At 40.6% G+C, this 16,428-nt stretch overlaps 1 protein-coding gene and 1 pseudogene across 4 annotated transcripts in view; both read right to left on the reverse strand.

The window, feature by feature from the left end:
- KIF2A (kinesin family member 2A) overlaps positions 1–16,428 on the reverse strand; it is an 80,387-nt gene that overhangs the window by 37,335 nt on the left and 26,624 nt on the right. For all 4 annotated transcript variants that reach the window (XM_003827415.6, XM_003827416.6, XM_003827417.6 and 1 more), the window contains exons 2-3: positions 1,896–1,990; positions 953–1,072 (exon numbers count right to left, since the gene is read on the reverse strand). In XM_003827415.6, coding sequence (XP_003827463.1) covers positions 953–1,072; positions 1,896–1,990 — 215 coding nt within the window. The remainder of the gene's footprint in view (positions 1–952; positions 1,073–1,895; positions 1,991–16,428) is intronic.
- Positions 12,331–15,673, reverse strand: LOC112439818 (CREB-regulated transcription coactivator 2-like; annotated as a pseudogene).

The following is a 16,428-nucleotide window of genomic DNA, read 5'->3' on the forward strand; positions in this document are numbered from 1 at the left end:
TAAAAAATAATCCATTTATAAGTGGTAACTAATAACCTCTAAGTGGTGACTCTCAATATGATTAAACTCATGAGTTGAAAATATGCCTCATGTTCAACTGCATAGTTTACGAAACAAAGTTTTGTTGCTTCTATTATACTATATTTAAATGCTTATCTATGTCCTCCCTGAAAGATATCAAGTTCCTACAGGCTGAAAGCCATGTCATCATTCATCTTTGTATTTTGTCCAGCATAGTATTTGGCACAATGTAAAAAAGCAAAACAACAACAACAACAAAACCACAAATGCTTGTTGAAATGAACACAAAGAACCGCAGATTCAACAACTTTGCAATACTACCTGTTTTAAAAAGAGTTGTATTTTGAAACAAAAATTTAATACTGAAAGGTCTTGAGAGAAAGGAAGGAGAATTATCTTTAAAAGCCAGAAGGATAATGTGCTTTTAATTTTTATAAAGATAAAACTGCTAGGGAGGATTTAGCACAGTTTTAAGGTATATCATGACAGTCAATATAGAAGTGAACTACACTATCATTTCCCATCTTTCTTTAAGAAACAAATAGCAGAATTATAATTTCAAAAGACTATCAGAGTTGGTAGTTATTATTCCTAAGAAACAGCTATTATGCCTTTGTCAAAGTCATATGTCTTCATTCAACAAACACCAAGCAAATGGTTTTGATCTGTATCTCCTGAGAAACTTAGTCTCAGGAAAAATACTAATTAGGTGAGAAATTTCTAAGACCTTATCCAACGATGGTCATAATTGTGAATTAGACAACCTCAATCCTTGAAAATATGTATGTATATATATGAATATGATGGCAGAAAAAGCAAATTAATCAATTCTTAAACTCTTCAAAGCCTACCAATTTCAAACTAGAACACACACACATCTACAACTCCCGCTCTCTCCCAGTGTCCTGCACTCTGAATTTTCATCACTAACCTTTACAATTTTGTTTACTTTGGCTGAGGATGCTGGAGGTGGAGGTGTTTCTGGACTGGGTTCAATTTCTTCATCAGGAACAAGGTCAGGGTTAAGTGAAAAGATGCTCTCCAGGTCAATCTGTTCACAACACATACACATAGTCTTTTGAGAGTATATTTTGACAATTAACCTTTTATTTTTCAAGTAAATTGATGAAGTAAATAACTCTTAAATTACTTTAGCCTAATGAATACAGTAACTCGGCTGGGTGCAGTGGCTCATGCCTGTAATCTTAGCACTTTGGGAGGTCAAGGTGGGCGGATCATTTGAGCCCAGGAGTCTGAGACCAGCCTGGGCAACATGGTGAAACCCCATCTCTACAAAAAATACAAAAATTAGCCAGGTGTGGTGGTGCACACCTGTAGTCCCAGCTACTCTGGAGACAGGTGGGAGGGTCACTTGAGCCCAGGAGGTCAAGGCTGCAGTAAGCCATGATCATGACACTGCACTCCAGCCTGGGTGACAAAGTGAGACCCTGTCTCAAAAACAAAAAAAAAAGAATACAGTGCCTTAGCCTTACAAATGAGATTTAGAATTATAATCCACAAATTTAAAGAATCTCTCTTAAAATATCATTTTATAGTCTTGACTCTATGAATTGCTAACAACACAGTGACCAATAGAACCACATAATTAAATATAATAGCACATTTTCAAACTGTGTGAGCTAGACTTAAAGAATAGTATATTTTATCAAATAATTAAGACTGATATGTGCAATCACATAAGAGATACAGGAGGAATCTACCTTTAAGTGAAAATTTTTAATCATTTGAAAGTTTTCAAGGAATAATAAAAATATATGCACTAAATAAAATAACATTATGTACTTTTCTGTTTTGTTTTACATTCAGAATCTTGATTGCAGGACTAGGAATAAAATTAAACTCAGTGATCTTACCTCTTTGCCTTTTGTATCTCCATTTTCTATCCATTCAACAGTTACACTTTCATTATCTTCATTTAAAGATGTTACCATTGCTTGATGTATTCGGCCTATGTGGGAATAAAGTATACACCTTAAAAATGCCACAAATTATGGCATTCCTAAACACTGTGAAATACAATTTTATAACTTGGAAATTTAAAAAAAAATGACACTACTTTTCCTTACAAGAGATTTCCACAGACCCTCAGGAACAGGGAATGAACTTTGTCCACGGGGCCATAAATCAATTTGCTACTTGTCAAGTCCAGTAAATCAGTAAATCAGGTAAGACCTAAAGTTTATTTTCAGCATATATGATAAATGGTCACACAGTGACAAACAATGCCTGAAATCTTAAACTGTTAAACAGTTCTAATCATTAGAAAGTGTCCTTACTATGAGCCAAAAATGATTCTGTAGAACAAAGAACAAAAATGTATAAAGCAAAATTTTTTTTCCTGAGACAGTCTCGCTCTGTTACCCAAGCTATAGAGCAGTGATGCGATCTTGGCTCACTGCAACCTCTGCCTCCTGGGTTCAAGTGATTCTTGTGCCTCAGCCTCCTAAGTAGCTGAGATTACAGCCATGCATCACCACGCCCAGCTAATTTTAGTATTTTTAGTAGGGATGGGGTTTCACCATATCGCGCAGGCTGGTATCGAAATCCTGGCCTCAAGTGATCCACCCACCTCGGGCTCCCAAAGTGATGGGATTACAGGCATGAGCTACTGTGCCTGGTTCAGAAAGCAGTTTTAAGTATTATACTGATATAAAATACTTTTTACTTAAAAACCACTTTTTACCATATACGATGCAAATTGATAAAATTTTAAAATTAAGAAATGTGATTCCAAAAAGGTTGGGAAATGCTCATTTAAAATGTCCTCTTCTATATGTTGTCTATCCAAATCTATTCTATTCCTTACTTTCCCTAACTACTCCAGTCTTACAATCTGTAGAGAGAAGATATTATATATAATGTAGTAAACTTATTTTCCCTTCTTAGTAGACTGTAGGTTTTATCTGATAATAACTACAGAGCTAAATAATTATTTTAATTATTACATAATATTTCATTATGTTTATCATAAATTATTTAATACCTATTGATGGTCACTTAGGTTATGTGCCATTTATTATTATTATTATAAACACTGCAATGAATACTATTGTATATTTGTCATTATGTACTTGTTGGATTATTTGCCTAGGACAAATTCCTAGAAGCACACCAACAGAATATATACATATATAAAACACTTTTTAAAAAATTTATTTCATCTGTTTTCATCTTACCGATCCATCTGGTTGTTAGTCAAGTAGAGACAGAAACTATGCAATATACTGCATCTTCAATATTTCCTAATAGAAATCCTTGGGGGTATCTATAATTTATCTTAAGATAATTTATAGCTCCTTAAATGTCTAAAAACAGATATATAGTACAGAAAACAATGTTATTATAATGAGGCATTCAATACTGTTAAAACATGGGCACTATAATAATTTGATAAGTATTATTGTTTATGAAATTACTATCACTGCCTTTTATTTTATTTTATTTTCAACAGAGACAGAGTCTCACTATGTTGCCAAGGCTGGTCTCAAACTCCTGGGCTCAGGGAATCCACCTGCCTTGGCCTGCTGAAGTGTTGGGATTACAGGTGTGAGCCACTGTGCCCGACCTACCTTTTATTTTTTCTTTTCTTTTCTTTTTGTTTTTTTTGAGACAGAGTCTCAAGCGATTCTCATGCCTCAGCCTCCCAAGTAGCAGCTGGGATTACAGGCATGCACCACCATGCCCGGCTCTTTTTTTTTTGAGACAGAGTCTTGCTCTGTCACCCATGCTGGAGTGCAGTGGAGCAATCTCAGCTCACCACAACCTCCGTGTCTGGGGTTCAAGCAATTCTCCTGCCTCAGCCTCCCAAGTAGCTGGGATTACAGGCACGTGCCACCACACTGGGCTAATTTTTGTATTTTTAGTAGAGACGGGGTTTCACCATGTTGGCCAGGCTAGTCTCGAACTCCTGACCTCAAGTGGTCTGCCCTCCTCGGCCTCCCAAAGTGCTGGGATTACAGGCATGAGCCACGCCTGGCCCTGGCTAAATTTTGTATTTTTAGTAGAGGACAGGGTTTCTCCATGTTGGCCAGGCTGATCTCAAACTCCTGGCCTCAGGCGATCTGCCCACCTTGGCCTCCATAAGTGCTGGGACTACAGGCGTGAGCCACCACGCCCGGCCTTGTGGCCTACCTTTTATATGAGCTCATATAAAAATCCATATAAGTAATAAATGAACATAATCTTATAGATTTCAAATAGTGAGGATGTTAAGTACTCTCAAATGATATACTGGTGTTGCTTTTTAAAAAAAAAAAAAAACTAAAATACATACTAGTGATCTTTCCATGACAATATGTATAGACCTACCTATTATTTTTCATAACCACAAAGCATTCCATAAATGAATATATCACAATTTATTCCTTTATTAGGAGTATTATTTCCAACTGTTTGCCATTAAAAGATGCTGCACTGAATATCTGAACATAGGTGTGAATGCTTCCACAAATAAAATTTCTAGGAGAATTAGTGGGTCAAGAAAATTGAAATTTTGATAGATATTCCTGAACCGCCCTTTGTATACATTCTCACCAACAGTGGGACCTATTCCTCCACACCCTCAACAACACTGAGCATTATCAATCCTAACACTTTTATCATCTCATGTGTCAGATTTCTTTAAGCTACTACTTTTTAAGTATGAATATGTCAGATACTAGCTCATTTAATTCACATTGGTTCATTTAATCATAACAAATATACCTACAAAGTAGGTATCTGCATTTTTTTTTTTTTTGAGATGGAGTCACGCTCTGTCACCAGGTTGGAGTGCAGTGGTGCGATCTCGCTCGGCTCACTGCAACCTCCACCTCCCAGGTTCAAGCGATTTTCCTGCCTCAGCCTCCTGAGTAGCTAGACTACAAGTGCGCACCACCACGCCCAGCTAATTTTTTGTATTTTTAGTAGAGACAGGGTTTCACCATGTTGGCCAGGATGGTCTCCATCTCTTGACTTCATGATCCGCCCGCCTCGGCCTCCCAAAGTGCTGGGATTACAGGCGTGAGCCACCGCGCCCAGCCGGTAACTGCATTTAAAGATGAGAAAAATAAAGCTCAAAGTTACACAGTGAATAAGTAGCATGGGTCTAAACCTTGGTCAGATGTAAAAGTACTTGCTATTAATCACTATGCTTCTCTACTCACTTCAATTAAGCTGATGAAGATGTCTATATATCTTAAGTCCAGGCATTCCTATAAAAATGTATAAACGGTAACACAAATTCTCAACCCTCACGTGTACCAGAAACTCCTAGGGAGCTTTCACAAAATAAAATGACATTGCTTGAGTCTTGCCCCCAGATAATGAGCCAGTTCTTAACAACTTCACTGCTATCATCTTGGTGCAAGCTACCAATGCCTTGTACTTAGATTACTGTGATACTCTCCCAACTAGTCTTCCTGCTTCCAACTTATCTGCCCTCTGTCTGTTCTCCAGAGCAGCCAAAATGTTCCTGGTAAAAAGTGAGTCAGATATTACTCCTTTGCTCAAAACCTTCCAATGACTCCCCCATCTCACACAGAGTAGAAGCTAAAGTCCTTTCAATGACCTATTAATGACTTACAACAAAGCCCTACATGATCTGACCCGCATTACCTGTGACCTCATTCATGCCTTACTAAAGTCACTCCTTTTTAATTGTCTGATTCCTATCTCACACAATACCACCTCCATTCCCCCCACTTCCCCAAAAGATGGGTCACAAACTTAAATGTGAAAGATGTAAAAGCAACTGAGTAAATAGTGGTGCCTTTTACTAATACAGATGGGCATTAGAGGAGATGCAGGTGCTGGGGGTGGGTGAAATTGATGACCTAAAAAAATACTGGGAGGAGTCAAAAGGGAGTTTAAAAAGGGAAATTAAATAATCCTTACTTCAATTTCAGAGACAAATTAGGTAAATAACCAGTGGAAGTGATATGTGTCATTTGGAGTCCTCTGAGAAGCAGATGAGAGAGTTGGGAGTACAAGAGGTTTACTGCTAAAGATAAAAGGGGGAGGAAAGAGGACTGAGCACAGAAAACTTTCAGACCAGGCTGGGTGCGGTGGCTCACGCCTGTAATCCCAGCACTTTGGGAGGCTGAGGCGGGCAGATCACTTGAGGTCAGGGGTTCAAGACCAGCCTGGCCAACATGGTGAAACACAGTCTCTACTAAAAATACAAAATTATCTGGGTGTGGTGGTGGGTGCCTGTAATCCCAGCTACTCAGGAGGCTGACGCAGGAGAATCACTTAAACCCAGGAGGTGGAGGTTGCAGTGAACCAAGATCGCTCCACTGCACTCCAGCCTGGGCAAGAGCGAGACTCCACTTCAAAAAAAAAAAAATTAAGATTAAAATAAAAAATAATGAAAACTTTCAGACCATGATGCAGATTTGAAACCTATGAAGGAAGTGGCTGTGAAGCAGGACTGAGCAGAGAAAGCCTCAGACCTTGATGCAGATCTAACAAAGTCTTGGTCAACCCAGTAGGGTGCTTCAGAGCAAGACTGCCCATTAGAGGAGTCCTGCACTGAGCCAAAATGGATATGTCCTATTACCCATGCCATGCTCTATCACTGGCTGTGGATTTCCCAGGAAATTCAAGTTCTCAACCCCAAACCTAAAGGCCCTGAAGGTACTAACAACTGGAGGTTGTCAGCTAACTGCACTCCCTGAAACTGAAATTCTTTCTTAGAGAGACATCTAAGCAGTGCACCTGCATGGCTGCCACAGCATATGAAAAAGAGGATGAGTTTAACTGGTAGTGGAAATGAAGAGTGGACCCCAGAGAGCCATAAGCAGCCCAGTCACCATCACAATCTGGGAGGAGCCTACCACTGCTGCATCAAGCCCCGCATCAATCACCATCTCTACAACATGAGTAGTGAGGCTAAGACCTGGCAGCCATCCTTTCCCCAACTGCCCGTGGCAGCCCCACAGTATACTAATACCCACTAGTGGGGACAAGAAGATTATAGCAACAAAGGTTTTGGAGAAAGTAAAAGAGTTTAATAAAACACTGATATGGTTTTATCAGCAGAAAGGAAGGAAATATTTCAGCCTAAGGAAGATGCATTTTAATCAGACTACTGTGAAGAATAACCCTCAGCAGGAAATGAAGAGGCTGTGGTTGAGGTTAAAGAAATGAGACACCTAGCTATCAAATCTAGTTGGAAAAAAAAGAAAAAAGAAATGAGTTACCAAGGTGGATCTCCATGCAATTACCAGTAGAATTACCATAATAATGAGAATGGGGAAAAATATGTGGATATTCCAAAAGGCAAGACCAACACAACCATTCTTATTGTTGGGCATCTACCATGGTATTCCCACCCTTCTAGGCAAGGAGTGACTTAATGTACCATAACTAGGTGTGCGAAAAAAAGGTGGGCCAGTGGAGCAAAATTCGTACCAGGACTACAGGTCACAAATTCACAGAAACCTTAATCTCCAAAGACAGGCTAGAGAGATTGGCAATGAGAGGATAAAGCAAATCAAGGAGGCCGGGCACAGTGGCTCACACCTGTGATCCCAGCACTTTGGGAGGCAGAAGCAGGAGGATGGCTTGAGCCCAGGGGTTTGAGACTAGGTTGGCAACATACCGAGACCTCAACTCTATAAAAAAAATTTAAAAATCAACAGGGCGTGGTGGTGTCCACCTACAGGCCCAGCAACTTGGGAGGCTGAGGTAGGAGGATTGCTTGAGCCTAGGAGGTCAAGGCTGCAGTGAGCTGTGATTGTGCCACGGCACTCCAGCTTGGGCAAGAGTGAGATCCTGTCTCCAAAAAAAAAAAAATCAAGGAGACAACATCCAGTATTAGCAGTCTCCTCAATATTGGAACCTCTATGACCTCAACCACCAGTGTACACATCCAGAAAGCCTTACATGACAAGTTTGCAGTCAAAAGCATCTGATCTAAGACTAAACTCTAGAGGTTGAGCAGGGCAGGACTGAGAATTATGTTGCCTTATCTCTACCATAATCCAGTTTACTCATCCAACAAGAAGTGAATACGAAATTCCAGCAATAAGAAATGAATAGACAAAGTCTTAAGCATTTGCTTTTTGCCAATTAATCAGATAACTAGAACCATCTACACTACCTACAATACCAATGCAGCATGGGGCTTTTATTTGCACCAAAAGATGTCTCTAAAAAATGTTATTTTCTTTTTAAAAACCAACTTTACCCAATATGACTTTAAATATTTTTTAATTGTCTTATATACGGCTTTTCATTGAGCTACTCAAATACCTCTTTTTAAATTATAATACAAATTTATAATTTTTCTTTTTAAATTTTAATTTTTTTCTTTAACAAAGACATCCAATGATTTATTTCAAAAGTTAAATAGTAAACACCTGTTAACAAAGGTGTTAAGTAATAAGAGAAACAATAATAAGATACATGAAAAATTTTTCAAAGGAAAAAATCATGATATGGTGACAACATATAGGCATAACAAGAAGGTTTCAAGCCTGGATGACTGGGAGAATGATGCCACTAGGGGGAGAACAATGAGATGCTCAAGTCTCAGTTGTTAATAGGGATCATGCATAGATGTTAATAAGACTAATCAGGACTAGAAATATCTTTCCCTAGAAAATGCAACAATCTTTCCATGTGGCCTTCCAATACCATCCCATTTCTCTGATCCACCTGAGAAAACTCCTGTACTCCATCTTCACTAACTCATTGCCCTTTGACTCTCTCTGATTCACCATTTACTTTACTGTGAATTATATCACATATACTTCCACATTAAAGAAAAATAATAATAGAGCAAATGCCTGTGTAACTACCACCAGCTAGGTTAAAAAACACTTTTGAAACCCCATACATTCCCCTCCCAAAGATAACAACTGCCAGGTGCAGTGGCTCACGCCTGCAATCCCAGCACTTTGGGAGGCTAAGGCGGGTGGATCACCAGAGATCAGGAGTTTGAGACCAGCCTGGCCAACATGGTGAAACCCCCTCTCTACTAAAAACACAAAAAATTAACTGGGTATGGTGGTGCGTGCCTGTAATCCCAGCTACTCAGGAGGCTGATGCAGAATTGCTTGAACCCGGGAGGCAGAGGTTGCAGTGAGCCAAGATTGCGCCATTGCACTCCAGCCTGGACAATAAGAGCAAAATTCCGTCTCAAAAAAAAAAAAAAAAAAAAGTACTAAAAGTAACTACCCAGACATTTGAGATAATCATATTTTGGCTTTTCTTTATAGTTTTATCACCTTTAAATGTAACACACACACACAGAAATCTAAACAGTTTACTTCTCTTTAAATTGCATATGCATGGATTAACACTATTTTAAGACCTGTGTTTTTTTTTTTTTTGCTCAATACTATTTTTTGCAATTCATTTATGTTGTATATATAAAATGTATATAACTCATTTTCACTACAATATAGTATTTCATTGCACAAATATACATTTTATCTATTCTACGATCAGACATTTGAGTTGTTTTTATGTTTCTGCTATTAGGAACAACGATGCTATGGACATTCTTACATATGTGTACTGGTACAAATGTGCAATAATTTCTCTAAGATACATAATAAGAGAAGAAATACAGAATAATTGAGTCCACATATATAAAACTTTTCTCTTCAGTGCCATGATGCTTCCTATCTATAGTAGCTGTGCGATAGTTTGTATATTCATCCCTGCCTAAATCTCACGTGGAATTGTAATCCCTATATTGGAGGTGGGGCCCAGTGGAGGTGATTGGATGGTGGAGGTGACTAGATCACTGGGGTGGATTTCTCATGAATGGTTTAGCACCATCCCCTTGGTGATGAGTGCTGTCCTCATGACAGTGAGTTCTGTTCTCTGGCTGTTTAAAAGTGTGTGGCATCTCCCTCTCTCTTGCTCCTGCTCCCCCTTAGCCTTCATGAGACCTTCCCAGAAGCTGAGCAGATGCCAGCATCATGCTTCCTGCAAAGCCTGCAGACCTGCAAGCCAATTAAACCTCTTTTCTTTATAAATTACCCAGTCTCAAGTATTTATAGCAATGAAAGATGGGCCTAACACACAGTATCTATAATGATTTGTAATCCCCCTAGCAATTACTCCACATTCATGAAAACAATATTAGTCAGATTTAATGAATCATATTATGGTTCTAATTTCTCTGATTTAATGAGGTTTTGCCTGTTTTTGTGCTTGTTAGCCATTCAGGCCTTTTGAGTACTGACTTGAGTGTTGGGGCCTCTTTCTTTTGGCTATTTCTCTATAGGAATTCTATATATATTCTTGGTATTAATCTTTTGTTGTATGTATAGCAAATATTTTCTACAAAGTTGTGGCTTATCTTTTCATGTTCTTTATGGTGCTTTTGATGCATTTAAATTCTTAATTCTAATGTAGTCAAATGTATGTTTTTCCATTATGGATTTTTTTTTGTTGTTTTTTGGTATGCTATGAAATTTTTCCTAAGATTGAGATCCCTAAAACAGTCTCTTACATTTTCTTTTCAAGTTTTATAAGCCAGATGTGGTGGCTCAGGCCTGTAATCCCAGCACTGTGGGAGGCTGAGGTGGGCAGATCACTTGAGATTAGGAGTTTGAGACCACCCTGGCCAACATGGTGGAACTCTAACTCTACTAAAAATACAAAAAATTATCCAGGTGTGGTGGTGGGTGTCTGTAATCCCAGATACTTGGGAGGCTGAGACAGGAGAATTGCTTGAGCCTGGGAGGCAGAGGTTGAAGTGAGCCAAGATCGTGCCTCTGCACTCGAGTCTGGGTGACACAGCAAGACTCCGACTCGAATAAATAAAATTTTACAAAACCTTTCATATTTGGGACCTTAATCCGTTGGCATTTTGATATTTTTATATGATAACACAATTTCCTTTCCAGGACCATTTCCTGAAAATTCCCTTTCCCCTCTACTTATCAGCAATACTACCTGTGTCATAGTTCAAGCATACATGCATGAGTTTATTTCTTTATCCCTGAACTAAAATTACATTTAGTATTATAGCTTTGCTTATTATTAAGTCTTGCCATATAGAATAAGCCCTCCTGTCTTATTGTTCTTTAAGAGTCTCTTTGATCTTCTTGGCCTTTTGCATGTCTGTATAAACTTTAGAATCAGCTTGTGAAGTTCCAAAAATCATATAAACCAATAATCACAAAACACTACCTATTGGGATTCTGACTGGAATTGCATTGTCTGTTTTGTTCTGGATTTTTATATCATTAATTAAGACTGATACTGGCCAGCAATTTTCCTTTCTCAAAGCTACTTTTTTTTTTTTTTAAGAGTTCGGGGGTCTCTCTCTGTGCCCAGGCTGAAGTACGGTGGTGTGATCATGGCTCACTACAGCCTCATGTGATCCTCCTGCTTCAGCCTGCCGAGTAGCAAGGATTACAGGCATGCACTACTATGCCTGGCGAATTTTTTGTAGAGACAGGGTTTCGCTATGTTGACCAGGCTGGTCTTTAACTTCTGGTCTCAAGCAATTCCCCTGCATCAGCCTCCCAAAGTGCTGGGATAACAGGTGTGAGCCACTGCTCCCAGCCTCTCATAACAATCTTATTAGATTTTGGTATCATGGTTATACTAATCTTTTTTTTTTTTTTGAGACAGTCTTGTTCTGTTGCCCAGGCTGGAGTGCGATGGTGTGATCTCGGCTCACTGCAACCTCTGCCTCCCAGGTTCAAGTGATTCTCCTGCCTCAGCCTCCTGAATAGCTGGGATTACATGCACGCGCCACCACACCTTGCTAATTTTTGTATTTTTAGTAGAGAGGGGGTTTCACCACGCTGGCCAGGCTGGTCTGGAACTCCTGACCTCAGGTGATCCGCCCACCTTGGCCTCCCAATGTGCTGGGATTGCAGCCATGAGCCACCGTGCCCGGCTGGTTATACTAATCTCATAAAATGATTTTCTATGGCAGAGTTTTCCCTTTCCGTACTCTAGAATAGTTGGTGTGAAATTAGATTATTCAACTCTTGAGTATTTGGTAGGCACTTGTTAAACCATCTTGCTTTGCGTTATTATAAGAAGATCCAATTTCCTTAATAATTATAGTATTAGTTTTTATTGTTTTCATAATTATATTTTTCTAGGAGTTTTAGATAAAGTTTCCACATTTTTGGCATCAAGTTCATATCTGTTTAATGCCTCTGGCATCTGATATGATGTCCACATTTTCATTCCTAGTATTTTGGTAAACTTTTTTCTCTTAATCTCACCTGGGATTTGTTCATTTGTCTTTTCCAAGAATAAACCTGACTTTGTTGAGTCTTTTTTATTAGGTGTTATTATGTACTTAATTTCTGCTATTATTACTTCTTTCTTTCAACTTACTTTGGGCATATTTTACTGTTTTTTCCCCTTAAATTCTTAAGATGAATGCTTAAGTCATTCACCATCCTTATTCTATTTTCTTTATAGCCGCTAAAGCTACACATTTCTTTCCCAGAACTGTTTTAGCAGCATCTTACAAGTTTTTACATGTAGTTTTTTTGTTATTGTTCAGTTCCACCTATTTTTCTAATTTTCATGATGCTCTGTCTCATGAGTTATTTAGAAATGTTTCTCAAATTCCAGACATGGGGGTTTTCTAGGTATCCTGTTAATGATTTCTAAAGGTGAGATAACTGACCAATCAGAACAGACAGAGCCACAATAATTGGTATGACTTTTCCCAGTGCACAGTGGCTGAATACCCCTGTATTTCTACCATAACTGTACTGGGCTGCCTTCCTTGATGGAAAATTTCTTATAAATCTAGCTCCAGGAGCAAATCAGCAGCATTTAAAAACCAGCATTTTTAAGAGGAGCCGCACAAGTCCTTGTCTTCAAACAGTGGACCTGACTCTGATTCTCCTTTAAAGTCTCTTTCCCCCGCATCATCCTATAGGAATCAAACTTTTGACATCCATGCCTGCTTCAGCCTCATCCATCTCTTAGAATTCCTGTTCCATTACTAATCCATGATCTTGTTTTTGAGCTCAGCTATGCCTTTTTGGTTTCCTCGTATGTGTTTGGGACAGAAGGATGCCAATACATGAACTTTATTATACTATTTTGAACCAGAAGCCTCAATCCATCTTTAAGTCATAAGTCATATTCATAGAAAACGAGGTCAGATTTGAAAATTCTAAGTTTACATTGTTATATAAAATCAATACTACCATATAAAAGATAACTTATAGTTTCAAAAACTCTATGGCTTTTTAAAACTTAAAATCCAGAGACATATTTAAAAGTTTTCCATTTTGTTTCAATCTAGTTGTAAACATAAATTAGTACAGAAAATGTCATCTGTTAGGGGTAAAGTGAAACAAAAAACAAAAAACACCTGCAAGGAGTTTTTTCAATTTTTTATTAAAATATTTAATTAAAAATAATACCCACTGTGGCGCTGTCCTCCATTGAGAGGTGAAAAGGTGGTGAGGAGGAGCTGGCAATGCCCATCTCTAGGAATCCGGACAAGCCCTGCCTCCCAGGTTCCCGTTTACATCCCCAACTTTCCAACAGGTTCTGACCTCCAGGCAGTTGGTTCAAAGTTACAAGTGCTTGTGACCCTCCCTTGAGCTCCTCCAGGCCCACCCCTGTACAGAATTCAAGGGCCACCTGGACAAACTCCTTGCTTTTTCTCATTTTTGGGATCCTTCGTTCATGCTACAAAGAGGATCTGAGGGACAGAGTGGGGTCTCTACTAGCTGGGGTAAGGGAGGAAATGGACAGTAATGGGGGACAGGGCCAAGAAGAGGGATGGTGATGAATACTCCAGAGCAGGATCGGGTAGCAGGGCACTGGGTCTCTCAGCATGTATAGCCCTTCCAGGCCCAATAGCTCCATGCGCAGCTCATCTTCTAGCCCTAGCACCAACTCCAACCCTGCTACTGACACCTCAAAGCCAGGCACTCCAGCCAGGGTTGCTGCAATCTCCTTAGAGAAACCTGGGAAGGAGTCTCCTATGAGGATGATGTTCGGCCTTGAGCCACAGCAGGAGCAGTGGTGGGTCAAGTTCTGGTGGTTGAGGGTGTGGGAATCCTGAGGGCCAGCCACTGGCCCCTCACCTTCTAAAAATCCAGGCCCTTCAGAAAAGCCAGGGGGACCCATCACCAGGCTGATTTATGGGCTCTCCATGCTGAACTGCTCCAGTTCCCCAGGCTGAAGTCACTCATTGGCCAGTGAAGACTTGCCCAAGCCCAGTGGGCCGAGGTGGGTAGTATTCCATAATCCAATTGCCTGCTCAGGGGCTACCCACCTGAGGGCTGCGCTGAGCAGGCCTGAGAGGGCAGCTCTGGCTGCTGTAGAGACTTTGGGGTGTGTGGCTGGGTGTGCAGATTACTGGTCTCCAGGGGGACACCCTGAACGATGGAAGACAGGGTGGGTGACACTGGCAAAAACTGTTTGGGTAGCTGCTGTTACGACCTTCTGGCATCGGCTGGACCTGTGAGCAAACTTAGGGGGCTGAGGGGTACAAGGCAGTGGTGGTGGGGAGGCCCCAGGAGTAGAGGTTGAGTAAGGTAGGGGCAGATGAAGAATAAAGTGGAGGATGAGAGGAGGAGTAGGAGAAGGAAGAGGAAGAGGGGGAGGAAGAGGGGGAGGAGGAGGAGAAGTGGGGGGCAGGGTACTTAGTGAGGGCTAGCCCAGGAAGGTAGTAGGCAGGGCATGGTGGGCCAAGGAAGAGGGAGATAGTGAGGGGAGACTGTGGATGCCCTGAAGATGGAGCTGAGGACTGCTCAGGGAAGTCTGGAGATCGGGATTGCTTAGGGAGGACTGCAGGGATGGGTGGCTGAGAGGTGAACAAAGTCCTGGTGCATCATGACCTGGGCCCAAGTCCAGGCTCAGGCCCTCACTAATGCCCAGGTGAGTCATGATGTGAGTCAAACTGGAGGTACTGTTGCCCCTATTCAGGCTAGAGTAGGCTGTCTCCTCAGGGTCCAGGGGGGTGGGCAGTGCTGGCAGAAAGTACAAATTGATGAGGTCAGGTAGGGACCTCCTGCCACATCCAGTCTTCATGGCAGGTGGGAGGACAGGAACATTGGCAAACTGGCCAGGAAATGGAAAGATATTAATTCTAGGGACTTCATTAGGACCGGGGTCAGGAGGAGGGTGACGACAGCTTCTAAGTATCCCATGGCTTCAGCAAATGCTTGTCACCTAGGAGAACTTCTCCTCAATAGCAGGTACTTTGGAGTCCATTTTACCAACCTGAAATGTTGGCTGGGCAGGATGCTGGGAGGTGTGGGGCCTGAATAAGTATCCTGGGGACTGGGGTTCATCATACTTGTGTGAAGGGCAGAGTCAGAGCTTGTCCTGTTAAATGCAGATGCTGGGCAAAACAGGTACCCCTTCTCTGCAGGGAAATTGTCCCAGGAGATAGTCCTTCACCAGCTGGACGCTTGGGGAGGAGATAAGTAGGCAGGACTATAGGGAGAGCTGTCAGTGTGGTAGGGTGTTGGCAGAGAACCACCATAACGGGAGCTCCTTGTGTATGGCAGTTGCAGTTTTTGGGTGTGTAACTGGGTGGAGCTGATGTCCATTATCATTTCCTCGAGGGCCACTGTGTCCTCGGCCTGACACTGCTTCTGCAGCGTGATCTCACTAAACTTGCACAGATTGAAAGCCAAGGCTGTGGCCGAACAAGGCTCATTTGCCCTGCCCCCGATGTCGCCATCTTCCTCCCTTCCTTCCTGACACCCTCCCAGTACAAGCCACTGTTCCTCCCTCAACACCTCCCAGCATCCTATTCCAGCCATAGCGACTGCCGCCTCAGCCTCACAAACAGTTTTGGAAAGTACAGGCAAACCCTGCAGAATAGCTCCCCAATCATTATTTTCCCAATAGAACACCTCTTGGTTTTTAATACCAAAACCTCCTAAAATGTGCTTTTCTCACAATGCAAGATTGTTCTGGCAAATATTTATGTAAGGAAAGATTTATATTTGTATGTGACAAAACTCAATTCGCATTTTAAATAAAAGATTGTGCAAGAAAAGTTTGGAGCTACATTCCAAATATAATCGATAGACTGTTAGAATCACAGTAGACATAAAAAATCATGCCAAGTATCAAAGTGATACAAAATGTAGGTATAGGATGATGCTTTTATCATATTCAGTATGAGCCATTTACTAACGCAGTTTGCTTGTCCTCAATGTATTTCTACAGCCTCTCATATACTTGTTTAGCCTGTTTTGCTTACTGCTGAGAGTCCCTAAACATTTAAGAAAATGTTGAAGAGAACAGTGGGAATGGGCAAAAAGCAATTATACTGGAAGAAAAGATTTTACTATATATAAATCTGATTTGTTAATCTCATTGTATTGATCACACATGATGATATTTTACTTATACAAAGGTAATTCACAGTGGTTAGTTACATTTCTGAATTTGGTTAGGGAGTTAGTGTTGATACACTGCCATTTTTTC

The sequence above is a fragment of the Pan paniscus genome, chromosome 4, assembly GCF_029289425.2.
Source record: "Pan paniscus chromosome 4, NHGRI_mPanPan1-v2.0_pri, whole genome shotgun sequence".
Taxonomy (NCBI): Eukaryota; Metazoa; Chordata; class Mammalia; order Primates; family Hominidae; genus Pan; species Pan paniscus.